General features: G+C 40.7%; 1 protein-coding gene across 1 annotated transcript in view; it reads left to right on the forward strand.

Moving 5' to 3' along the window:
- Positions 1-27,796, forward strand: part of LOC114438347 (metabotropic glutamate receptor 7-like) — a 63,807-nt gene that overhangs the window by 24,787 nt on the left and 11,224 nt on the right. Inside the window, exons 3-8 of the mRNA XM_028409612.1 lie at positions 8,451-8,586; positions 9,159-9,313; positions 11,965-12,102; positions 13,777-13,977; positions 20,788-20,927; positions 26,239-27,174. Coding sequence (XP_028265413.1) covers positions 8,451-8,586; positions 9,159-9,313; positions 11,965-12,102; positions 13,777-13,977; positions 20,788-20,927; positions 26,239-27,174 — 1,706 coding nt within the window. The remainder of the gene's footprint in view (positions 1-8,450; positions 8,587-9,158; positions 9,314-11,964; positions 12,103-13,776; positions 13,978-20,787; positions 20,928-26,238; positions 27,175-27,796) is intronic.

The following is a 27,796-nucleotide window of genomic DNA, read 5'->3' on the forward strand; positions in this document are numbered from 1 at the left end:
TACCCCTGTCACTAATATGACTAATATGACACTAATATCTATATACTATATATGATATACATATATATATAGTATATATACTAATTATTGCAACTAATTATTATTAACCATTTAGTAATTTTTGTTATTGTGCGAATGAGAGGAGAGAGAAGCATCTGTCAGCTGGACATTTTGGGAAAGTTTTGTTTCACATTCTGCTTCTTCTGTTTCACTCAGCCTCATATTTCACCCAATTCTGATGTTTGGATACTACTGTATTAAACAGGCTGTTATCAGCTTGTTCTTCCCAGACTAATTGTAAATACTGTCACTTGAGGTTAGCTCCAAAAGCAAGTCTATCCGACAGTTGGCAGTTTATGGAGCTTCCCACACTGAGCGTCGAAAACACTAGCAGGAAAATTTAGGAAAGTTTGTTCATCTTTATTTACAAAGGACAGCTTTTCATTTGCTGCATTCCAGTTTTGCATGAAAAATACTTAGATTAGGCTTTAAAGAAAAAAAAATAAAACTAAAAAGGTTATAATCAAATTTTAAGATAAATTTGAAAAATAAAAATGCTAGCATGCACTTGTTTATTTAACCAGAAAATAGCACTAATGTAATCGGGGTTATTTTCTCTGTTATAGTGTACCTTAGTTATATGAGGTCCTGATATAAGGCAGTGTAGAAATGATGTGTGATGATATCCCCTATTAAATAGTGTAATAAAAACATAAATGTAGTTCTGAGAATGTTGGTGATGCTCGGTAAGCTCAGACCTTTTTGGTACGGTAGCATTGTCTTACTAATTTTTTAAAGGTGATTTAAAGCACTACTTGTCTAGAAACCAAGTTGTATCAGCCGTGTATAATGAATGAAACAGTAATTGTTTTAAGTGGCAATGATCCTTTTCCAGGCTGCCTTTCAGTTAGGATAACCATCTTAGAGAGTACTTACAGCAGACATTTAGATAAAGAAAAGGTGTTGTGGTTTTGCCTGTGACTAGACTGAAAATTGTGCACATGCTTGACTCATGTGGTTTTTCCACACTGATGCTGTTATTGGCATGTAGTGGTATATGTGAATCAGCCGTCGTTGCTGTCGCCAGGAGATGCTCGGTTGGTGTACAGTACAATGGGTCAGCTATCTTTATCAAATCATGTGGTTTACTGTGCTGTGCTTCAGAGAGTCTGTGGAGGCTTTCCACGGTCGCTGCTGCAGTTTGTCTGCAAAATGAGGACACGGGTGCTTTACTGTTACAGCACACTGTGTGATTAAACTAACATGCAAAAAAAGTCTGCAATGCACAAGAATTGCAAAAAAGATGCTGTGTGTACTGAGCCCTTCAATAGAAAGATCACTATAAGAGGAATATTTCATGACCTGCCATCCACGATGGAACAGCTGTAATAGAGGAACATGCATTGTGTTGCTTCCTAGCTCCTTCTCAATGGATCCCAATCCATCTCCTGTAAACTTGCAGGGAGTGATCACTGCCTATTTTTTTAATAGACTAATGTGCAAAAACCTCTAAAACGAGGAAAGCTAATGATATCCCACAGGCACTGATCAGAAGTCCAGCAAGCATGAATATTTTATCTGTGTGCATTCATGTCCACTGTGATCACTCATTAAAAGTTTAAGAAGCTGTTTGTGACTGTGTAATTTGCATCGACAGAAAGAGAGAGCGAGCGAGAGAGAGAGAGAGAGAGAAAATGTGGCCTGTTCAGGCACAAATAAGGAAAAAACCCTGATTTAGGGCTCATGTGAAAAAGTTTCCGTTTATCTTATAACCCAAGTTAAACACACTTTCCTCCAGCTGGTTCTCGCAGACATATACCCTGCTGCTTTAATACAAAGAGCAGTAAACACAGCGATATTATTATGACTCCTGCTGCAGCTACACAAGGGGTATAGAATTATAAGCCATTGTTGCTGTTCACACATCCTGTTGCTGCTGAGCTCTAGTCACTTTGCAGTATTTTGTACTCATATACAAATGGGAATTATTTCCTCTAAAGAAAAGCTTCCGCTACCCCAAGGCACCTTATCTTTAATAAACACATTAATTATGTAATAGCATAACTGTACAGTCACCAGATTCACTCTGAGCCACTGCGTCTGCGCCTGAACTCATTGTGAAAGGATTGAACTGGAAGTGGTGTATATGTGGAGTATTTGGAAAATACACTCAACAAAAATATAAACGCAACACTTTTGTTTTTGCTCCCATGTTTCATGAGATGGACTTGAAGATCTAAACTTCATTCCAGATACACAATATTACCATTCCTCTCAAACATTGTTCACAAATCTGTCTAAATGTGTGATAGTGAGCACTTCTGCTTTGCTGAGATAATCCATCCCACCTCACAGGTGTGCCACATCAAGATGCTGATCTGACATCATGATTAGTGCACAGGTGTACCTTAAACTGCCCACAATAAAAGGCCACCCTGAAATGTGCATTTTGTTTCTGCTTTATTGGCGGTCTGGGGACTCAGAACCAGTCAGTATCTGGTGTGACCACCATTTGCCTCATGCAGTGCAACACATCTTCTTCGCATAGAGTTTATCAGATTGTCTATTGTGGCCTGTGGAATGTTGGTCCACTCCTCTTCAATGGCTGTGCGAAGTTGCTGGATATTAGTGGGAACTGGTGCACGCTGTCGTATACGCCGGTCAAGCACATCCCAAACATGTTCAATGGGTGACATGTCCGGTGAGTATGCTGGCCATGCAAGAACTGGGACATTTTCAGCTTCCAAGAATTGTGTACAGATCCTTGCAACATGGGGCCGTGCATTATCTTGCTGAAACATGAGGTGATGTTCATGGATGTATGGCACAACAATGGGCCTCAGGATCTCATCACGGTATCTCTGTGCATTCAAAATGCCATCAATAAAATGCACCTGTGTTCTTCGCTCACCCAGACAGACGCCACACACGCTGTCTGCCATCTGCCCTGAACAATGTAAACCGAGATTCATCCGTGAAGAGAACACCTCTCCAACGTGCTAGACGCCATCGAATGTGAGCATTTGCCCACTCAAGTCTCTTACGGCGACGATCTGGAGTCAGGTTAAGACCCCGATGAGGACGACGAGCATGCAGTTGAGCTTCCCTGAGACGGTTTCTGACAGTTTGTGCAGAAATTGTTTGGTTATGCAAACCAATTGTTTCAGCAGCTGTCTGAGTGGCTGGTCTCAGACGATCTCGGAGGTGAACCTGCTGGATGTGGAGGTCCTGGGCTGGTGTGGTTACTCGTGGTCTGCGGTTGTGAGGCCGGTTGGATGTACTGCCATATTCTCTGAAACGCCTTTGGAGACGGCTTATGGTGGAGAAATGAACATTCAATGCACGAGCAACAGATCTGGTTGACATTCCTGCTGTCAGCATGCCAATTGCACGCTCCCTCAATGCTTGTGGCATCTGTGGCATTTTGCTGTGAGACAAAACTGCACATTTCAGGGTGGCCTTTTATTGTGGGCAGTTTAAGGTACACCTGTGCACTAATCGTGATGTCAGATCAGCATCTTGATGTGGCACACCTGTGAGGTGGGATGGATTATCTCAGCAAAGCAGAAGTGCTCACTATCACACATTTAGACAGATTTGTGAACAATGTTTGAGAGGAATGGTAATATTGTGTATCTGGAATGAAGTTTAGATCTTCAAGTCCATCTCATGAAACATGGGAGCAAAAACAAAAGTGTTGCGTTTATATTTTTGTTGAGTGTACTTGAAGTGTCAGTTAAGTAAATGTATTTTTCAAGGGCTGCAAACAACAACATTGTTGGGCGGTTGTTGTTGCAGGATCTGTTCGAGTATGGATCTGTCCATAAGGCCTTGAGACATGGCTTTGTGGCTGGTTGCATTGAAATGTCAAATGCATTAGTAGGATTCTCGCTTCACCACTTCAAGGAGAACCATCTAGCAGACTAATGCAATATGGCTGCCCATTACCCCAAGCTGAGACTAGAGTGATGGTCAGTCTGTATTGATCTGTACAATTTTTTCCTCTTCGTTTTTTCCCTCCTCTCTCTGTCTCTCTCTTTCCTGTTTAGGCACTATCCCATTGTGTACCTTCATCCTGGCTCCCGGTGAAGCTGGCAAAGATAAATCTTTGTTTGTACTTTTCTGTGTCTGTCTGGACTCAGGCCAAAGTGATGGAGTTCAGTTTTCCCATTTGATAAAAAAAGACTTGCATTTGAGGAAAACCTCCCACAAAGTATCACTGTGGAATTGATTGCAGTAACTTGCCAAACACTACGCGTTCTTAGATCTTGTCTGGGCTGTGAAGGAGAGGAAAAAAAACTGCCAGTATAGCAGTTAGAGGCAACTGAGGGAACTAAGGGAAAAGCCCTATGCCCTATGCAAACACTGAAATATAGACCACTACACTTCTGCAGGGCCCCATTGACACTGCTAAGGTCAGTAGATGAAAGTCAAGCAGGATAATGCAAGGGCACACAGATGTAGAATATGAATATCAGCTGTGCATCCGCCAATTCTGATGTGCTCCTATGTGCTCAGGCTGAAAGACTAGAGCAGGTCTGCCTTTTGACTGTCAAGGTGATAAATATAATTGCAGCATTATAGATCCCCTGGAGGTTCAGGTTTGGTAGGTGTTGAGTAGGAGGGTGGGGGGTCGAATCCATCAAGAGCCTCTAATTTAAAGGGATTTGTATTTCACCAAGCAAAATGGCAAAGCTGGATTCCTCACCCTGCAGTGCTTTTTCAGAACTGAGGGCATTGAGGATGAATAATTGAGGCAGTTAATGCAGTGCATGACCTATGGCACTCACACAGATAAGTGGAGAACTTCCAAGAGCCTGATGAATTTAACCGTCATGATCATTGAGTCGTCTTTGACATATTAATCAAATGTGGAGCAGAGGGGTACGAGTTCATGGTGCGTATAGTTCTGGTATTATGATGTAGGATCATAGGTAAATGAATGAGGTGTCATAGTCGCTAACCGCCAAGTCCCACCTCTGTACTGTATAAGGAAATGGAATTTTTTGAGTGTTCACATAAATTTCCATCATCACACATTAGTGACAGAACTAGATGTTTACACGAGGGTTCACTATGGTGAAGGACCCACTGGGTTTAAGAACTTAATTAATCAATAAATCAATCTCTCTGAACTGAGTTAACAGCATAAGAAGCCAACCAGGCTTTACCTTGTCAGTCATCAGTATATTTTCACTTTCTTTTGCTGTTACAGGGTTTCTTTTCCCTTTTTTTGTCTTTTGCTTACCTCTAAACTGGAAATGAGCAGCGCTATTGACCTTATCCACTCTGTACCAAGCCCACAATTTTCATGGCTGCTCAGGTATACTTACCCTTCAGCAGGTACTTGACACTGAAATATAGTGTGGCCTGCTGGTTGGAACACCTGATGGTGTGGTGCATCTAAAATCCTTCTCCCCCTGCCTGCAACATACAGTACTTGTTGCCATTTTCTTTAATGCCATGGTGACATGTGCCACACAGGAGGTCCCCTATGTATACAAACACCAATTAAATTGTCATAAAATGTGGCCTCCTGTGTAATTTTCTTGGTGAGGACAGGGTAAAATAAACTCTAGACAGTACTCTGCTCTCACTCTACAGTCCTATGTCTTGGATAGACTTCAATAAGTTAGAATAAAACACTATCCTCTCTCCCAGAGCTTGACATTTATCCGTCTCACATTGCAAATCTCCAGCCAAGACAGACACACCGCTCTCCTTTAAATCCACTGTTTGAGTCCAGGACTCTTTCAAGTCCTCCCGTTTTCCAGTGACAGGTGAAGGCGGACGGACCTACAGCGCAGAGCTCCACTGATACAACGGTTGCACCTCTATCACACCCGCCTCCACAATTCACTGCCTGACCATCTGACTGACAGATAGATGAGGTATTCTGCAGGCATTCAATAATTTAGCCACCATTGCACAACCGCGGCCCATCCCCAGCCTCTAGGGCAGTTTTAAGCCCACAGCTTATACACTTCTGTTTCTTCCTCTCTCTATCTTACGATTGGATTTGCTCCAAATGCTTCTTATCTTCATCAGAGGCTGCTGTGGTCTCTGTCTGTATTATTGACTGTTATGACCTATAATACATCTCTTTACAAGACTGTTAAACCATCATAAATCTTCACACAAGCCTGCAGGGTTTGTCATAATGGACTTGATGCATTTTCATGAGACCTAAGTTGTTGGTGAAAAGGAAAGGTCCCTCCCCCCCTCTTTGTAGTAAATGTGTGATAGTAACCTACAGATACTGAACTGCCCCCTGAAACCAAAAGGTGCTGCAATATGAATTCATCTGAGTCTCTTGTTTCAGTGCTTCAATGTCCTAAAACAGAAATCTGGCAGTGTGAGGTCATACTGGAGACACTCTGGCTGAAACCTCTGTGTTGAAACTGAGCTTTAACGTCAATCCTTGGAGACCTTACCGCGCTGACTGCTCTGTACACATGACACCAAGCACGTTTCACTTTAACGGGATACCACAAACCCTTAAGCAACAACCGAACCATTGGTGGGATCTCCATTTTTATGTTTAGTCCACTTAGAGCGGATAACAGCCATCATCCCTCGGGGTCTCTTTGGCACAAACGGAATGTTTTCTCACATCAAGAAAAATCCCCACTTCTGCCTGCAGATGGAAGAAAATGGATTGTTAAGAGGAGGTTCAGTGGTTGTCATTTTGCTATCTTCTGCCTTTAGAAATGGCACAGTAAACCATGACTGGAGATGTGTGATCTGCCAGCTAAAAGCTGTTTATATCAAAGTAATGAGCCTGAGGAGAGTGGCAATTAGGAGATTCCTTCCATTTCTCCGTCTACTCTGAAAGTCGAACTGAAAGGTTATTGGGTAGACTATTAAAATGCTTGAGTGGTGAAAATTTTAATTGGTTTGGGTAAAGCATTGCTGTTGACTCGGGACATAGGCTGCTGCTTCAGTCTAGGCTGACATTAGTTAGGATGTTCTTTCACACAGGTGATCATATTATCTATTTATTCAAAGTGCTTAAAAGGTTAGCTTGTCCTTCGATCCTGTAATTACCACGCTAGAATGTAGCAAAGCACTTTTTTATGACTATTTATTCTTGAAAGGTATAATTTTGCTCTTCTACACAATACTGAGCTGCTAAATATCACAATAGAAGATTGCAATGTATGCTAACTGCTAAAAGGCAGTTAATAATAATAATGATATACTCTGCTAAATACACAACACATCCTCAAACTTAAACAGGCAGGAAAGGTTGATTAATAATGAATACCCACTAACGGTCTGTGGGTCAGCTTTGGCTGGTTTGGATAGTTACTGTGTGGCCTTTCTGATTCACAAAAATGAAGAAATTTGAAATTTATTACCATCCCCTGAAAGTTACTAGTGGGTTGCTGTGACTAGACCAGTAGAGATCTTATAATATTTTATACATTAAGTCAATTATATAGATCTTTTAATATTTTATCCTTTTAATGTTATACATATCTGTCTATCTGTCTATTATTTATGTATTGTTAATTATGTATCTTAAAAGTGTGTTAAATATCCCTGAAAGGCTTAGACCAACAAGTCTGCAAACAAAGCAATGGAATGATAGGGAGATATAACACTAAACATTTTGGTCTATGAACAGATAGTGGTTTTAGTGTCCCTTTAATAAAGTTAACACATGGTGTGCTGTAAACTTCCATCACCTGCAACAAGCCTATCTGCCATTTTCTTGATAATCACAATCATCAGTCCTGTTCCAATCTGGACTTTTACGAGCTACTACATTGTTAAATCAATTGTACTCATCGCCATGTAAACACCCAACATTCCAATAAGTGCTACTGTTATTTTACTGGTGAGGATGGGCTGCAGTATGCAGTAACTATTTAGTAACACACTAAACTAATTAGTACCATTCATCCTGTACAAACTCATTAGAGATGACCTGCCTGAGAGTGATTTATTGTCAGTATTAATATCCTCTTCGCCAGCTGTGCTATCTGATTGGTTCAGGATCCAATAAGAGATGGTTGATAATGACTTTAAATGAAAATTCAATGGCAAGCTGTTGGATTTTCTCAAATCTATATTATTAAATCTGTAGCTGTATGTCCCAGTTGGCGAGGATTATTGGATTTGTTATAGCAGATATGTTTATAACTCGTTCCCTCTGTGAAATGATGCTGCTCAGTCGGAAGGCGCAATTTGAGTGTTATATTGCATGCTGCTATGGTTTGCAGATCATTGCCAAAATGTAAATGTATACACTCTAAGACTATCATTTAGACGATATAGCGAACATGACAGCTTCATCAGAGTCTTCGCATGAGTTTTACATTTACATATGGGTGAGATTTCCATAAGAAAAAACATCTATTCTATCTACTGTGTGTAAGAGCGAGTGAATGGGTGAGATCATCCCAGAGGTCTTATCATTTCTTACTCTTGTCTAATTAAAAAAGGTGGGATCTGCATCGCCCAGTCTTTGAAAATTCCGCACAACCCCAAGCTGGAGGATTACGACAAAACCATCCAACAACTGCTGGAAACACAGAACTCACGGGCAGTTGTCATCTTTGCCAGTGAAGAAGACATACGGTGAGGAGCGATGCACATTCTGGCTTCATCTGTGTCGCTCAGGCACGTTGATGACTCGCCATGTTGAAGTCTTTAATCTCTGAGTAGCAGCTCCTGGAGACAGGCTAGAGGCACAGATTTACCATGAGCACAGGCTGCGTCTTCTACACAAACATCCCTACAACAACACAAACACAAGCGTGCCTTGGAGGAGAAGTGGGAATATAGATCACAACAAAGCAACAGAGATATTGTTTCATTTACTATATTCCCCATGGGTAATGTTTATGTAAAGACACACAGAATCAAACATTTAGCAACTGTAAATTCAGAATCCAGAACCAAAATGTGAAATGTATAAGCTGAGAGAAGAAGAGGGAGAGATCAGGAGTGATTTATTCAACTATTTTCACATATCACAAAAAAGGCAGTCCTTCTTTTCCTTTCACCTTTAATGAGATAAACTGAAGAAGTGCACATGAGAGGGCGGTAACGTCCAAACATCTAGCTAGCTGTGCCTCTGTGTAATAGATATTAGATTGCACACACACCTCTTGTGCTCTGTCCTAATAAACACACCAATGCCCTTGCAGGGGAGTTCTCAATGCCACCAAGAGGGCCAATCAGGTGGGCCATTTCCTGTGGATTGGATCTGACAGCTGGGGGGCCAAGAGCAGCCCGATCCACCAGCTCGAGGATGTAGCAGTGGGAGCAGTCACTATTCTGCCCAAACGCTCCTCCATTAAAGGTACACACATACACACACACCCACACACACACACACACTGAAAGCTCTGCAGCCTCTGTTATCCTGCTGCATCCTCGTGTTTTGACTTGTATGGAGGTTATGTTACATTAGGTTTCATTAGACACCATGTTAATTAAACTCCAACATTACACTTCTTTTTTTTAGTACCCTAGTTCCTAACATATCCAGTGTTAGCTGCCAGCTAGAGTTAAGCTTTTACCACCTGTCCCCCTTGAGGTTCTGTTCGGCCAGCAGAACTCTAAACCCATATGTTTATATGTAAAGATAAAATGCTTCACTTTGTTCACCAGCTGCTTGATGACTTTGTTGTTGTGAGCTTGATATGTAATGTATAATCTAAGAATTAACAGATGATCTTAAGGGGTTAAACAGTCTAATTAAAGCCCCAAATAATACATACTGCTGACAAGAAAGCCACTGTTGAGCTGTAATTATGCGCAATTATGTCATTTCATTTACTGTAAACTCTGTAGCAGTTGTTACAAAACCAAAGCAAAGAAAGTAAAACCACACAAGGGACAACGAAGGTTTATTTAACAAAACTCATAACAAGATATGTAAAAACTAACAAAGCAAACAAACCAAACCAGCCAGGAACAACCTTTCAACTCAGAAGAAAGAATATTACAAGCAGCAACAAAAACAAAGTAACACAAAAACAGCGGCATCAGAGAGTAAAACCTAAAGAATGGAAGACTGTGGGGATGAGGGGGGGTCTTATATAGGGGTGGGAGGCAGTGGCCCGCTGCCTCCAATTTCCAACAAACAACCTCCAGCACTCAATCAGGCAATGTGCACCAGAGAGAGGGAGAGACAACACAAACACACAAACACACAGGAGGCCTGAGTGAAGCCATCACACACTGACTTAAAGCACAGAATATTTTAGGTGCCTGATAAATATTGCATTGATGCACTTCTCGATGATGATGATGATGATGATGATGTACAAGATGTGTCTTTTTTTGCTCATGACATTTACCCACATTGATAAACATCTCCAGTAGTTTATTTATGTCAATAATCACATATCAATCATAAAAAAAACATTTTTTATTTGTATTTATTTTCTCAAAAGAATGGAACTATTTAGGGCAAACTTTCTTTTTAAATATTTAATGTGGCCGTGTTTCTGCATATTTGACATCAACAACTACCTCATATATAAATATTTTGCACACTAAAGTTCTGAGGTGTTGTTTCAGCATGGGGTTTTGTTCATATTTCACACATTTTCCTGATTACACCGTCACATGATGCACCTAAAGGGCGTGTCCTCCCGATGACCTTTACCGTGCTCTGCTTTATGTATTTATACCTCTGTGGCCTACATTTCTCTGAAGTATAACCTTGTTCATGCGCTTGGCTGTTGGTGGTTTTCTATTTTTATTATAATCAAACTTTGAAACCAATGAACTGATTCTCTCTTTGCAGTCATCACAAATGAATTCTGTGTAAATTAAGTGTTGCTGTTAAAAAAAAAAAAGATGAATTACCAGTCTCACTGCCACATTATTGAAAGTGACACAAAGTGATAGGGTTGAGGAAATGCTTTAATTTAGTTTTTGATAGTGAGCATTTATTTTTTTTGTCATTTATCTCAAGATGAAATATCACCAACTGCTACTCTTTAAATGGAAGCATAATTATACAGCTGCATTTGCCAGGACATGCAAAATTCAGTACAGAACTCTCAGCATGTCCCATCTGTTTTAAGTTCCTCACTCCTAATAACCACTCATCGCTCCAATCGAAGTGAAAAAGTCCGAGTTTTATGAAGCTTTCCTTAATTAGAGGAGGTCTTGCTAGGACAAATGAACACTCCGGAGGAAGTGAGAATATCATTAATCCACCATGCATCATTGATGGTCTTTTGCAAGGAAAATCAGCTGAGTCACTCGGCTCAGATTAGCTCTCATCACCTTTATCCGTATGACTGGAGTTGAAACACAGTGGCGCTAAAATATGGATTTCAGATTATTCTCCAGACATGAAACTGTGTGTTCTGAAACAAAAAAAACTAAAGCCTGCACTATGAATCTCACAGTGATGTTCCATCCCAGCACAGTTTGCTGACCCACATTTCGTGGTGAAGTTGCACAAAAACAGAGAATAAATTCACTGTACAGGCTTTTCTTTCCCTCGCTTTTCTTTTGCAGCTAAGTTATTTCTCATCAAGCTAATGCTTCATACAGGTGCTCAGGCATTGTACTGAACTAATACATCATGCCTTTAATCCATCTCTGTTGTTGTCATAATGTATTTTATGAAGTCAAGAAAACCTGTTCAGCAGCTACAGGACCTCGTAGCCTCTGGGAACAGTCTGTGGCACCACCTACCATTCCTGTGTTATTTATTATGCATCCTGTTTTTTAATTAATGTAATTTCCTAGATAAAAGGCGTGATTAAAGTTCCACAGGGCTTGAGAGGAAAAAGAACTACTATGGTCAAATTCTGAAGTATAGTGCTTGCTGCTTTGTTACCAACACTGTCCTCCCTCCCTCCCTCCCTCCACCAACACCACCACCACCACCACACTGCTGCACAACCTTCCCTTCATTTCCTCCAGGTCTGAATTGGCTGATAATTGGTCCGGAACTAAGCTATTCTCCTCTTTCCTGTATTCCAGGGTTTGATGAATACTTTACCGCGCTCACCCTCGAGAACAATCGCAGGAACGTGTGGTTTGCTGAGTTCTGGGAGGAAAACTTTGACTGCAGGCTGCTCAGTGCCTCCAAGAAGGAGGACACCAGCCGTAAATGCACAGGTACAGTACATGAGTTTTTGACACGGACCAATTAGAAACGTTTCTGTATTACATTAGTGGAAGACGATGTTTAAAATTCACCTTCCTGTGCCGGGTTGATGTGACCTTTTGTTCGCATTAGAAGCTGCAGGTAGACTGTTGGGATTTAGTTCAGCCCCTCTTGTCTGCAGCACAGCCAGAAAGTCTAACACCAGGTGTTTCCACCCAGCGGGTGCAGGACAGGCAGAGTTTATTATTAGAATAATAATGCACCACGTGCCTTAGTCATACTACAAGTACAGACCGTCTGCTCCTCTGGCTGTGTCCTGTAACTCTTATATTCCCCCTTAACCCAGTCACCTTGACAGCTCAGCACACTAGCAGTGCAGAGTATAACTCATTTAGGCTGAAAATTATAGGGACAATGACAGAATGCTACACTGTTCATGCCCTCCATTCTTCTTTAGTACCATCTTTGTAATAGTATTAATGATGGTGTTGTTTTCACCAGTGATGCACACTCATGTAACCTAAACTCTGCCTGTCAGCAGTGTGACAGGCATCGCACTGCATTTATTATCCACAATACATGGAATGATGCCTGTGATGATGGGGGATGATGTATTAATCTTGCTTGCATATGTGATGATGGCAATGGCAGTGTGACACAAATTACTGTTTACTGAAGGATTTTGTTTCCTTCATAATCTCCTGTTTGGTCTTTTATCACGCGTCAAAGACAAAAGATGCTTTTCCACTTAGTAAGCCCCCACAAACCCTCTGTAAGATGACTGTAAAATGCCTTTCATCTATTCTTAAATCCAGCTGACTTGTCTCTTAACAAAAAAAAAATATTTATATGGATATTTATGAATGTTAACCGGAGACTTTTGCATTCAGAGACTGACCATTGAACAGCATGTGCACAGCTCAGAGATAGAGAAAGGTTATGAGTGGGCTAAAATGTATGATAAGTTCTGAGAAATGGGCTGAAATGTCAGCACAGATGGCTTTTTCAGCTGCTTCAGTTTATGGATTTGATGATTTGAACATCATCACTTTTTACTTGATATTTTCTTGATTGTGCATGTTTGTTAAGTGGAAGTGTGAAGATTATAATTATGACAATAATGATGACAATTATATGATGACCGTTAGAAACGATAGTCATGTTTTTGTTGATATAAATTGCAGCTTCCCTCTACCAGGAGTCTAAAATATCCAATTTAGTCTTGTATCACAGTTTTTTTTTTTTTTTCAGAATTACGTATTCATGTAGTGTACAAGGCTAAACCTTTACAGCAGCCTAGAGCAAAAGGGCAGTACACTGGGAGGAGGTGAATAAAAGAGCACGACGCCACTCTAGGAAAGTGCTGTGAAAGTTCATGGTGATCTTCATCACCTTTTAGATGGGACAAATTAGGTCTATTGTTAGGAGTCTATAACTTTGCCATTCACAGCAGTAATTCAATCTGATTCTGCTGTATTTGTCATCAACACTTTGCCTCACAGCTCAGCTTGATTTCTTCCACTCAAATCAAACTCTTATTGCTGCGTTTGGTGTAATTCCTTCACAATTTGAAAAATACAGACAACTGCAGGTGATGAGGGAGAGCTGAGGGAACACAATGTCGAATGAGTCACGATGCATTTGGATAGTTAGTCCTTCTCTCTCTCTTTTTTTCTTTCCTTCAGGCCAGGAGCGCATCGGGATCGACTCCAAGTACGAGCAGGAAGGGAAGGTGCAGTTTGTGATTGACGCGGTGTACGCCATGGCCCACGCTCTCCACAACATGCACAGGGACTTGTGTCCTGATCATCCTGGCGTTTGTCCACAGATGGAGTCTGCAGAGGGAAAGACTCTGCTAAAGTACATACGCAACACCAGCTTTAACGGTGAGTGACACATTGGAAAAGTTACAGTGAATGCTGGAATAAAAAAAAAAAGAAAATATTATGTCACCATAGTAACTAAAGTTAAATTAGCAGCAACTTATCACCATTGTATCTGAGTCTACTTCTTATGATTAAACAGCATGATGCATATTTTATTCAGTGAGTTTCAAGTTCTACTTTGGAGATAAGAAAACATGCTGGAACAAAACAAAAACACACAGTAAGACAGAGTCTAGTATAGTGTAGTATTTCTGTAATTTGGAATGGTCACCACACTATTTAAAGCTACGGTGTGGAATGTTTGTCTTTTCCTGGATGTGAGAGTAAGTACACAAACACTGTCAACATGTTAATAATGCCTTTAGTGTAAATCTGTGGCTCAGCCGGTGCTATAGGAGCTAAGCTAACCAAACTTTGACTTAACAGAAGGACCACTACAAATGCTTCTTACGTCCACTAGGATTAGCAACACACACGTCTTTCTTCCCATCCTGAAAGCCCCTCCATTACACATGAGTTGCTGTAGCCTTCTTCATCTCCATTTCTGCTTCCTGTTCCAGCTGTGGCAACCCACTTATTAGTGTTTAACATAAGCCGTGTCACTATGGACACACCAGTGTGTGCAGCAGGAATCCGAATTTAAACTCTGGTTTATTCTAAATACTGAAAGGTTTACCTGGTGCTGACAGGCCTTATAATATTATATGTAACCCATTGGTACTCTTACGGCTACAATATTATTATTTGTGTAGTTAATTAGCTTAGCTTAGCATCAACATGTTGTCAAAAAGGCAACATGGTTTGCCCACCAGCACCTCTGCAGCTCAGTAATTATTTTTATTTAATCTGCACTAAAATCAACATGGAATAATGACAAGTTTTAGCTTTGTGAGTTTTTGATTGTTGCCTGGCAACTGCAGGAGGCTAATGAATAGTTAAGTTAGCAATTAATCCTAGTAAAACGTGAATTGTCTTTTTTAGGTGATTGACCAAATTAAACAAATGAGATGTATAGTGTTGATTAAATATGCTTTAGAATTGCCAGTTGGCACAGTGCCAAACCTTTCCCCGTGTTCTTTATTAAAACTTAAAGCACAATGTATGCACTAGTTAGATATTTATCTTATTAACATGAGTGATATCTACCACTACAGCATTAGTTCTTTTGCTGTGGATACTGTAATTCTGAGGAGAATCTAAAGTATGAAGATGGATCCATAAAAGCCAGACAAAAATGGCATAAATACACAGCACCCCCCTCTGTTTAATGCTTCTCACCTGTGGGTTGGCTACATTTCAAATATTTATTCAACTTCATTCTTATCTCTTAGCAACACAACGTTTTTTCAGATCAGTGTAATATTTTGAGTAAATTTGGGATTTAATGGTGCCTGCCTGCACTTGAATCTCTACATTATTCAGCCTTGTACAGATGGAAAGTGGAAGATACTTAACAATTAATGGCAAATAGCTATTAATGACAACTTACTTTGAATGCGAAGGAGAGAGAGAGAGAGGAAGATGAGAGCCGACCGGGAGACGAGTTTAAAACAAGAGAAACCTTTGTCATTACAAATGTGCTGGCATGCATGTCAGCCAGTGATCATTAGAGGCTCTTTTGAAGTACATTGTGTCTTCACAAAATGTTCTAGATAAGATTCAGCAAGCGAGTAGATACAGTTTCAGGCATCAGTGTAAGAGATGGACCTGGCTCAGAGTCTCTCTTCTCCTTAAAATAGCTTTCCTCTGAGGTGTGCTATATGTAGGGTTTAGTAGGGACATTTTTTTTGCTGGGATAGATTTGTTGTGCTGAAGATAAACCTAAGCTCGCTGTTTTACATTTCCTTGTTTGATTATTTTATTTCTAATAAGCCCACATTCTATGATTGAAAAGTCACAGGACAATAAATACAATTTTTCAGTCATGGATCCTGTTATTCACATTAGCTGGTTTCTGTTCATTCAGTAGAAGCCAACATATCCATCCCAATGTCATCATTTTCATGTAGAGCAGCAGCTCTGAGCTAAAATAATTATGCAGATTAAAAGTTGTTGCAATACAACAAAAAACTCTGTTCACACTGTTACAGTTTCTTTGATGAGCTATATTATTGTTTTATCTCTCATAGGGAGACTTTTTTTAGCTTAAAGATAAAACAGTGTGCTTTTGTTCTGAAGATCAGGAACCAGCCATTGACATTTTGACTAGACACCAGATAAGATCAGCGATAAATCTATAAGTTTGTTACTGTCAATAAATCCCACAGAAAGGCCAAATCCATTAGTCTGTGTCTCATGTGTTCCTACATGCACGTGCATCTTAACAAATGCTTTGCAACCAGCTGAAGTAATTTAATCGATACATAGTTTCTAGCCAATGAAAGAGGGAGCTGCAGTCAGCTGCAGATTTATGTAGATTTAGTTTCCTATTTACAAACTTCAAACATAACCAGTGTATTGCTGCTTCGATGCTTTTAAAGGATGTTCTTGCAGAGTGTAGTGAGAGCCTTTGTGTCGTTTCCTATAGCACCAATTCACACAGTCAACTCCATGTTACACATTCTAACAGGTGTGAGAGCAGTAAGCCAAAGTCTATGAATGCCTTTAGTTACTTTTCTTTTATCAGCTATTCCAGTGAGAAATGAAAAGACTAAAGTTAATCTGTGTGTGTTAGCTAGCTCCGATCATTGTTTTTAGACAATAGGTAACTGTTCAGATCCATCCAAAACCCCCAAGCCAGCTCTGTGATGTGGGCTCCTGTATAATTAAAAAGTCTCACGCTCTCTTAGGTCTCAGCTTGGTCTCTTGAGCTCACGTGTACATAAACATCATACACACACTGTAAGTGTTATTATTGTGTAATTAGCCTCTCTGCTGCTCCCCTACACGCTATGTTTTACGTGAATTTGAACTGTTCTGGAGTATTGAAGGAATATTACACTTTCCGCTGTGCTACATTTATAGATTTTAATATGAACACAGTGGGTTGGAGCCTTTCTTTATTAAGATATATTTAATAAATCGGTCTGCATTGTGCATCATTTAAGATAACATATCATTCAGAGGGCTCAGACAGGTACTGTAACACTTTAACTGCATTTCTTAGGTACTAGCATGTTGATACCTTAAAGTAAAGGATCTAGACACTTGCTCCTTGGTTGCTGTACAATTATTTATATCCAACAAAAAAGTGTGAAAGCAAACTTCTGTCAGTGAGCTAAAGGCTAAAGAGCTGCCTGTCTCTCTCTAACACGGTCGCTATGGCAGCAGTGCAGAGTTCCAGCAGGCAAGAAGCCCTCTGATTTTAAGGTGGAACTAAAGCGATATGCAACTGAACGAGCAGTGCGAATATTTCAAGGAGACCTTAACTAAGTGCATTGAATTGACGAGCTGCTGTCCAATCTGAGTAACCATCTGGGTTTGTGCTGACTTTTCTGTATTTTCTAAAAACTCTACCTCTACGTTCATTTCACCTGAGCCACCAACACTATCCCCTCCCTCCCTCCTTCTATCTCCTCTGCCTCGTTTCATCTTGCTATTATATTCTCAAACCTTTTTACAGGCTTGTTGTGTTGGTGCTCTGTCAGGCATATCTCGCTGCCCCTTATTGCATTTAAACTGGAACCACACACATTATCCTGCCTATGCACCACTGCTAATGTATGTTTGAGAGCGAAGGAGTGTAAGCCTCCTTTGTTGATCTCCCCACTGTGCTGGAGTCACAGAGCTGAAGAGTGAGAGGCAGGGAAAAAAAAAGGAGAGAATAATGATGCGAGAGAAACACAGCAGTGGATCCCCAGTCCACCCACACTGCTCAGCACAGCAGCAGTGCACTTTTGTCATGTCTTAGTTCACAGCCACATGCAAATGCATAAATCTTTCATCTTAGACAGCGCTCTCACTAAGGAGTCTACACAGACCATTTTGTTCCCTTGAAAATATCAGGCAATAGAAAATAGAAATGAATTTCTAATGCCTTTTTATCTGCACACACAGAAACACCACTTAATTATTTGCTCTAAGCTGAAGAGCGCCAAGTGCCCAATCATTCATGTCACTTTACTGAATGAGTCTGTGTGTGTTTGTGTGCGCCGGTGTGGGGGTGTGGAGTAAGAATGGAAATGGAATGGAAATCCTGTCACAGCTTTTTCTGCTCATAAGAGTCAATACCTTGTCAACATCTTTATACACTGTGTCACCACGTCTTGTGTCTGTCTGGCAGAAGCAGAAGTGACAGGACAGTGACTGCCGCACGCAGACTTTGGTTTTCATATGCACAGAGTTTTCACTGTATTTCACATGTATACTTGAATTAATTCTGAACACCTGTCCTGTTTTATTTTCTGCGCTGACACGTGGCTACAAATGAATTAGTGTTCTACTTTTAAATTGAAACATTGATGAGTTTAATTCCTCCTATGGGGGGGGGGGGTTGTTAATGTGGAATATACTGTATGTGTTGTAACATGTAATGAACCCAGAAAACATGGATGCAGCCACTTCATAGTGTGGACCTAAATTTATATTTATTTTTCCATCATACTCACTTAGTCCAGCAATTGTGTATTGAGTATTGGAATCTTTCTGCAGCATGGAAAGTGGTCCACAGCAGCATTTACATGATCATCATTCTCTTTATCACGACTCCTTTATCATCTTGAGGAAGAGGTGGAAGTCTGAGGGTGCTGAATCAGGTGAATATGGTGGGTGTTGGAAGAGTTCAAAGCCACATCCCTAGATGGCAGCCATCATCCCTGTGGACTTGTGGGCTGGAGCGTTGTCCTGGTGTTCTAGAGCACTCTTCTTGTCAGCTTCCCACGCCAAATCTTCTTGATTTCCCCCCTGTAGCTGTCTTCAGAGATCAGTGTAGGAGGTCCCAGTAATAGTCTGACCCTTTTTCAGGTAGTCCACCAGCAGTGCTCCCTTTTGCATCTCAGAAAATGGAGGCCATCGGCTTGCCTGCAGAACTCACTAATATAACTTCCATATTTGTTTCAGTGTGATTTCATCTCAGTTTAGAAGTGACGGATCATTATTACAGATTGTTAAAACAATCTCTCAGTATCCATCCCAGATGTGTCAGATAGTCCCGTGACATGTTGTGCTGCATCCACCTCTTACTGTGTCCCAGGACACAGGGAGCTGACACTGTGGTCATTTGCAGTTGGTTGTGGATAACCACATATACACGTTCCCAGGAGATGCTCTGCTCTGTGGTGATGTTGTGTCACTAGTTAATCTGTTAATCAGTTGTCATGTATTGTGTCAGTGGTCTCTTGTTTGCTTTATCTTCCAAGCTCTCTGTGCCATGTTTGAAATGAAAATTTGCATTTTAAAAAAAAACAAAAACAGAAATACAATACACTACACGGTCACTGACTTTCTGCATAATTGGTTAGGAAGTGCATGTGACTGTATAACTCATCTCCTTCTATCTTAGGCCACAGACGTACCTAAACTGCCAAACACAATGGTGTGAAAGGGAAAATCTGGCTGCTATGCTTGTTCACATGATTTTTCTTTAATTGCTTATTTATTCTAAAGCTTTTCTTCTCCTGCTGCCTCTGCCTTCCTTGTTTTACAAGAGACTTTTGGCCTAAAACTTTTGTAGAATGTTCAATGACAAATGTCCTTGGAAAAAAAAAACTGGAGGGAGATGAAATTCCCTTCTGGCTAAGAACTAAGGAGAAAGTGCAGTGGCCTTCCATCCAAAAGCCACAAGCTCTGTTCCAGATACCAGAGACAGCATGTTCCCAAAGTGTTTTTGGACATATGCTCATGGTCCATTCTCTACTTTTTATAGCCAGAGCTATTAAAGTGCTTAATTCCCATGCCAAGTGTCATCAGACTCCCCCCGTCCCATTTCAAAAATGGTATCTCCATTCGTGCATGTGAACCACTGTATGCAGTGCCAAGGTGAACACAAGCAGCTTTTCACTTTCTTTCTACATCGTGACAAGGACAAAAAAAAACAGATCTCATCAACAATGCAGGCTTCATGTATAAAATAAAGTACAACCTTCTCTCTATTAATGTCATTCAACATTTACTGTAGTGCGGGTGATCTCATGTTAACTGACATCTGCATTAACGCACTGCCTTGCACACACTGATTGTATTATTGAGTGGCATGCACACATTTGCTTTGGACAGGCTTGAGAGCAGGCACCAAAAAAAAATTTGAAAACCCCTCTTTGTTTTTGGTCATGCATCATGTTTCAGGTGTCCACTGTCCTCCGTAAGCTAATTAGTGAAATCTTCAGGGCTCTGCTTGAGACAGGCTGCTACACACTGAGAGCAGATGGGGACCGGATGATGCTTCAGCTGACCTGTTTATCCTCTTTGCATCTCCCGTTGTTGACCGCTGTGTGATTGAAATGCATTGCTTTTAACCTGCAGAGGTGTGTGCTCATTTTAAACAGTGTGCAATTCCTGATATGAGAGCGGAGCTGCTTGTCAACCATGTTTTGAATATAACTATATATTTCTCTGGTGGCCATTGTGCAGCCGTGATGATGCATAGGAAGCAGGTGAGGAAGTGCTTTATTGGTCAAGAGGGAGCTCTCTGTCTGTGATTATCATAAAGGTTCAGGATATAGGTCATGGTGTTTTTAGGTTGAACTGAGAAGAACAGACTCATCTGTGGCCCTTTGTGTGGTCCTTCTAGGCCACCCTGCAGTCAGCAGCTAGGGGTTAAAAGTTCATGTTTTCCTCTTATTAGAGGAGGTGCTGTATGCTGACACACCGGCGTCTAACACTTTTCTATTCTGCTGTCCTTTTGGCTGCATCTCTTCTCTTGCCCTTACACAGGCAGTGCTGGCACCTCTGTTGTGTTTAACAAGAACGGCGATGCCCCAGGACGTTATGACCTGTTCCAGTTCCAGATGACCAACTCCTCCACCCCAGAGTACAAGGTGGTAGGACAGTGGGTGGAGAACCTTCAGCTCCGGGTATGTTCTTTTAACACAGACAAAAAAGCCTGTTTGAATGTGTGTATTTAACAAGTGGCAACCTCCAGGGCGGAAAAAATTAATCCAATGTGAAGGTGCCAAAAAAATAGTGCATTTCCTCAGATGGTCACTTGAGGCTGGATCCAAAAGCAAGGAAGTGTTAATATGCCCGGTTTTACAGCAGAAATAAAAATAAACATGTTTACAACCTAATACAAAGAAACAGTTCGAGGCTCAATTTATGTTATGTTTATATAATTACTTATACAGACAGACCCCACACATTATGCAATGGAAGCTAGAAAATAAACAGCAACAAAATATTTAAACAAAAACAGAACAAAGTGTGCAGCTAATTAAAAACATTGCAATTACAGTACAGTTTAATATCAAGGCAGTGTTGTAGGACCCCACATGATAATGTTAACTATGTGTTTTCTTATTGGTTTACCCAGAATGGGGATGACCACAGCAAAGTTTACAACAAAGATCCTTAAAGTTATTTTTGACACTCTCACCAAATGGCAACAAATCAGTAAAACTGGTAGACATTCTGCAAACTCACAACTTGAGCTCAGCTGACACCTTCAGAGAAACAGAACCTTGTTGAATAGCGTTCTAATTCCTCTACATTCCACTGTTGCATAAAATCTAGATGATTTAGCTGAACAAACAGAAGTACAGCAGCCTAAAACTGGCATTTGGATATTTGACATAACAGTGATAAAATGCTGGCTGCAGACGCAGACATACTGAGTGTCAGAGGCCCACAGTTTACCATTATTCATGCTGATCACATCCCATTGCCCGGACCTCCTTTTGTCTCCTAAAAGTCACAGTTTTTATGGTTCGGCAGCTTAGAAGCTCAGTGGTGCAGAGCAACACGCAGGACCTGTAGACCATTTGTCTTTTTTATGATTATTTCTTAATTATTGGTTTCAGGAACCCGGTTTTTATGGGCCCACCTCAGCAGCATTCACATTGTTTGGAGTTACATACATCCCTGGTATTTAACCAGGATGTCTAAGTGCAGATTTAGCAACTTTTTTTTCTGATTTCCAAAACTGAACTCTCTAATGTAAAAGCTCATTTGAATCTCAAATAGAGTAAGGGTGCAGACAGTCTAATGTATTTTAAGTGCAGAAAATGAATCTGTTTGTGCACTTTAATGGGAAAAAGAAAAACTCACCCTTCACACAGCAGATAAATGTTTGCAGGTGTTTTCCTTCACTAATGAAGGGAGAAAGTATGTATATATATATATATATATATATATATATACACACACACACACTTCAACACAGTTGATTTGTTGCCTACTGATGTATGCTGAATGGTAAATCCAAAATCCTCCATAAAGATACTTCAGACTTAATCTAATAAGAAAAATTTGGTTTATTCAAAGGTTATTAAATGTCCTGACAGCTGCTTTTAAGAAGAGGAATGTGACGATTTTGTATTTGTTTGAAGTTGATCACACAGAATGTGAATTCTGATATGTTCCCAATATTAACATTTGTATTCAGACATGACTAAACAAACAAAAAAGCAACCAGGAAAACACAGCGAGGTGAGCTGTTGTCTCATATCATTATTCTTCCACTGTATCTGGAGTCACTGTTCATAGCGGGAGGATGAGAAAGCATGTTTTTACCACAAGTGTCAGTCCATATTCTGTGTGTCTGCGGCAGCAGAGAGCTGCTGAAGATGTTGATGTTGTCGAAAACTGACACCTAAAACACACACATCACATGCGCCTCCTGGAGCTCGTTAGCGTTCCTGTCTATGATCAAGTGTACGATCACATTTGATCAGAAGAAGTTTTAGGAAGAGGATAAATCGTAGTAAAGCTCTGGGTACATCACAGAAGGAGGATTTGATTCTGAATGCAGTCTCATATGAGTTTTAGGTGCAGAGCTGGGGACAGCTGCTGCTTTTTTTAAGAGCAAGGTGCTGGTTTGACGCTCCTGTAATAGATTTCACTGTCAGAGAACGGGGCTCGGGTGATTCATGTGGACAATAAAAAAACTGATGAGTTTGATTTTATTTCAGGGCAAACACAGTTTGAAAATTGCTCATATGACAGAGTGAAACCTGATCTGAAATTATTTCTATGTATCCCAGATTACAAAAAAATAAAAACACAAAAAAAACATGACATTTACATAGAGATGAGTTAACATTTGCATAATGGCTCTCTGGATCACAAGAATTAAACTCAACCAAATGGATTTGATAGCACAGGTGGAACATCATCTGCTCCTGCTGCTGCTACAGAATCTGTTTTAGTGTGATTACGAACCAAATGCTTTTACAATAAAATTTCATCCCAATGCAATACATATTACTTTGTTCAGTAACACATAAAACACCATCTAATTTAAAGAATTCTCTTCAACAAGCATCCTGAGACACTTCATCGGTAAAGAAGTTCAATGTATCGCCGTGCCAGCTGACAAAAAACTCAAATTAACTGTCAAATTACCCACTACAGAAAAAACACACTGAAAACTATGGCAGCAGCAGTACAAGTCCAAGGTGTCAAAAATCTTGCTTCTGGTCTCCATGGCAACAGTGCTGTTGGTCTCATTACTGTTTCCACACTGTGTGTAATCGGGAGGTTTTCCAGAGAGCACCATTCATTGTCCAAATAACAAATGGCACCTTCATGCCCCCAGATAAATGGCAGATGATAATCTACCCAGACAGCACAGAAACAACACATTTGTCATAAAGGTACACACATCACAAACACACTGCAGATGTGAGTGGCTGTGTGTCTGCATGCTGCTGAGCTGCAGTGCTGTATCTGCTGCAATTATTGGCAGTTGCTTCAAATGGAGGAGGTGATGCTGGACTCATGTGATGGTATTTGCACCACATAGACTTTCTGTATTCACTATGTTAAAGAGTGGCTCTAAGAGCTATACGTAAGGGGAAGATGGTACAGTAACAGTAAGATGGCGGTGGAGTCTCTATGTCTTGCTCCACCCACCAATGTTTTGCTCAGTTTCATCCAGCGCATGCAGTCTATGGTATCATCCCTTAATATTAGTTTTCTTCTGTTCTCCTCTCTGTGTCCACATACATAGTGTTTCAATACAGTCTAAATCTCAGTTAAGCTGTTCTCATTTATATACTTTCTTTTTGTCGCACAACAGAACAAGTGTCTGAAACGCAGCCCGCTAGGACTTCATGTTACTTTTAAACTGTTTCCAACATGATAGTCAGAAAGTAAAAACAACAGCTGAACTGTGATTTTAGCTAAATGTAAGTGAAGAAATGATCAAGTCAAAACAAAGTATCTTGTGTTGCTGCTGTCATCTGACAGCTCTCACAGCTATATATATACTTTTTTTTACATAAATTTAGTCATACGTGACATAAAGATGCTCCTAATTTCTTATTTGTTCTCTTACAGTACCCTTAGGTTTTGAGTGTCCCCCACTGGGATTTACATGGAAAGGTTAATGGTTGTAGTCTTTTCCAAATAAAATTGGACAGAACCTTAGAACAGAAAGAGGTCGTAGTGTCTGCTATACATCTTCCTATATAACTTTTTCAGCTGTGGTAATTTATCTTTCATGATTTTATTGGTATGTATTTTTGAGGAGTCTTCGTCTCCATTACCATCACTCCTGAAGTTGTGCTGGAGTAATGTTCAGCAACATTAAGTTAAATTCAGGCCATCATATGCTGTGGAGTAGGGGTGAAATGTGACCATCCAGCATGTCAAAATGCTAGATTTTCATATACAAGACAGCAATTAAGATTTAACCATGGCCAGCTACCCAGTGAGACACCAACGATGAGTGGCAACTTTTAGCAACATTTGCTGAAATGAAAAAATGTAGGCAGCCTAAAATAAATGACAATCAATGGCAATTGTGATTCATCATCAATCCATCGACAGGATTTAAGCCATGTTAAAACCTCAGATGTTTTATAAATTCTGTATAAATGTTGTAAATAAATAACACACACACACACTACATTCTGCTACAGCTACATGAAGCAAAAAATACCTTTACCCAAATTACTATAAATTACAGGATTTGTGCAAATAGATTTACATTTGCCGGAGGATTTCCGGGTGTCTTCTTGAAGTCTGACAGTTAAGGTTGTGTGTGCTGGGTGGGTTTTGTTACTTTGGACAGAGAGGTTTCTTCCTGTTCCAGTCTTAATGCTGCGATAAGGTAACAGGCTGCAGGCTGTAGCTTCATATCTAATGAATAGAGATGAGGGAAAAAAAAGGAAGAAAAACAATAAGTGCTTTTCCCCAAATGTGTAACTATTCATTTTAAGGTGCCCTGTGGTGTTTCGTAAACAGAAATGTTCTGTTTACATTCAGTCTTCCTTACTTAAATGCATTGTGTGTAAGCCTAAGTATTTTATGTCCTGATTTGTTATGTTTATTTGCATGATGCACACTTCTTCTGGGCAAGCAGTGTACAACCACAACACATCACTGGTTAAATTAAAATTCAGAATAAATTCAGTTTAGTAAACTGTAAAATGTTTTTTGTTCCTGCTTGTTTTTTGGACTCCAACTGATTTTTTTTTTCATAGATGATTGATATTGCAGCAGAACCACATTGGTGTATCTTTAATCTTTTTTTTTAAGTCACGGATCAGTACACTTTCATAATAAATCAAAAAGATTGGCTCAGTGTAAAATGAAAGTTTTTCTTTCGACGCCCCAACAAAGAATAAAGAAGCCCTAAAAAAGTCCATTTCTTCGTGGCCTTTTTTTTTTTTGGCTTGACTTGTACATTTAAACTGTAGTTTGAGCTTGAATGATGAAACACCTCGGGGCCTCTTTGGTTAGCACTTTCACATGGTGCGTGTGTGTATACTGCACATTTTATTTTCATGACAAGATCATAAATAGAAATAGCTCTGCAAAGTCTAAGAGAAGCGTTTTGCAATCCCAAATCCCATTCTCCTTCCTTCTCATCACGTATTTCATACCTCACTGGCTCCTGTATTAAAACATAATGTCTTTTGCATTTCACATTTCTTTATTTTTATTTCGCTGAACAAAGGTGGGCTCTGTTTCCATGGTGATTTCAATTACTCTCAAATGTTAGAAAAGGCAATCCCTCTCAGAAATTGCAAGACGGATATTGTATTGTATTTGGTTGGATCAATTTTGGCTTGCTTTGTTTGTTTTTTGCAAAGATTATTAATACATAGCATGTTGTGACCGAGCAGTATATTAGTTTTTGTTGCCCCACTGTTTCTGTTCTCACCTCTTGCCTATCTCCCTATTGCTAACCCCTCTTGCTGTGCTGTGTCACGTCTCTCTCAGCTGGAGGAGCTTCAGTGGCCAGATGGGGAGCAGAAGGTGCCCATCTCTGTGTGCAGTCTGCCCTGCAAAACTGGAGAGAGGAAGAAGAAAGTGAAGGGCATGCCATGTTGCTGGCACTGCGAGTTATGCGATGGCTACCAGTACCAGTACGACGAGACTTCCTGCAGACTGTGCGCCTACAACATGAGGCCTAACTCCAACAGAACCGCCTGCCAGCCCATCCCTATTGTCAAGCTGGAGTGGCATTCCGCTTGGGCGGTTATCCCCGTCTTCCTGGCCATGCTTGGCATCATTGCCACCATCTTTGTCATGGCAACCTTCGTACGCTACAACGATACACCTATTGTGCGGGCGTCTGGCAGAGAGTTGAGCTATGTGCTGCTGACTGGCATCTTTCTGTGTTACATCATCACCTTCCTCATGATCGCTAAGCCCGATGTAGCTGTGTGTGCCTTCAGGAGGATCTTCCTGGGCCTCGGCATGTGCATCAGCTACGCGGCACTGCTCACCAAGACCAATCGCATCTATCGGATCTTTGAACAGGGGAAGCAGACAGTCACCGCCCCTCGCTTCATCAGTCCCACCTCCCAGATCGCCATCACTTCCAGTCTAATCTGTGTGCAGCTGCTGGGGGTGCTGGTATGGTTTGCTGTTGACCCTCCGAACACCATCATCGATTACGATGAGCAGAAAACCATTAACCCCATGCTGGCCCGCGGCGTGCTGAAGTGTGACATCACAGACCTGCAGATAATCTGCTCCCTGGGCTACAGCATCCTGTTGATGGTGACCTGCACAATCTATGCTATCAAGACAAGAGATGTACCAGAAGACTTCAATGAAGCCAAGCCCATTGGCTTCACTATGTACACCACTTGCATAGTCTGGCTGGCCTTCATCCCGATTTTCTTTGGCACGGCCCAGTCGGCAGAGAAGGTGAGTCATTTGTTTCTCTTCTGTTTTTTGTGTGTGCCTCTCTGTCACCAGCCCTTTCTTTGTCTGTCTTGCACAAATTTCCCTTTCATTTCTTTGGCCGGCTTTTTATCTTGTTCAAACACATGCAGCGCATACGTATTTGTGCAAACAAACAGCACATAAAGTGAACAGACACACACACAGGCAAACACACACATTTAGAGACTGCATAAGTTAAGGATTTATTTTCTTTTGAGTGTATATTTACATGGCTAAGATGAGCTTGGAAACCCACACTATAGGACGGCGACAGAAATAGGGAGGTAAAGGCGACGGAAGTGTTGATGTTAAGCACGAGAATCCTGAAATGCCTGAGGAGTGATACAGATGGGGGTGCCAGCAGCTCCAGATGCCATTATCCCAGCTTTCAAGCCTGGGGCAGAACATATAGTATTATGCCTTATTGTGGAGAGGGAGACAAACGCTTTGAGGAGGTGGAGGAAGAGGATGATGATGAGGACCTGCAGGACATGAAATGCAGGGAGAGAAATGGGGGGTGGGGTGAAGGGGGTAAATAGAAGTGTGATTCAACACATTCCATCTCTTGACAGCTGCGCTCTACTCAACAAAACATTTGACATTG

The sequence above is a fragment of the Parambassis ranga genome, chromosome 7, assembly GCF_900634625.1.
Source record: "Parambassis ranga chromosome 7, fParRan2.1, whole genome shotgun sequence".
Taxonomy (NCBI): Eukaryota; Metazoa; Chordata; class Actinopteri; family Ambassidae; genus Parambassis; species Parambassis ranga.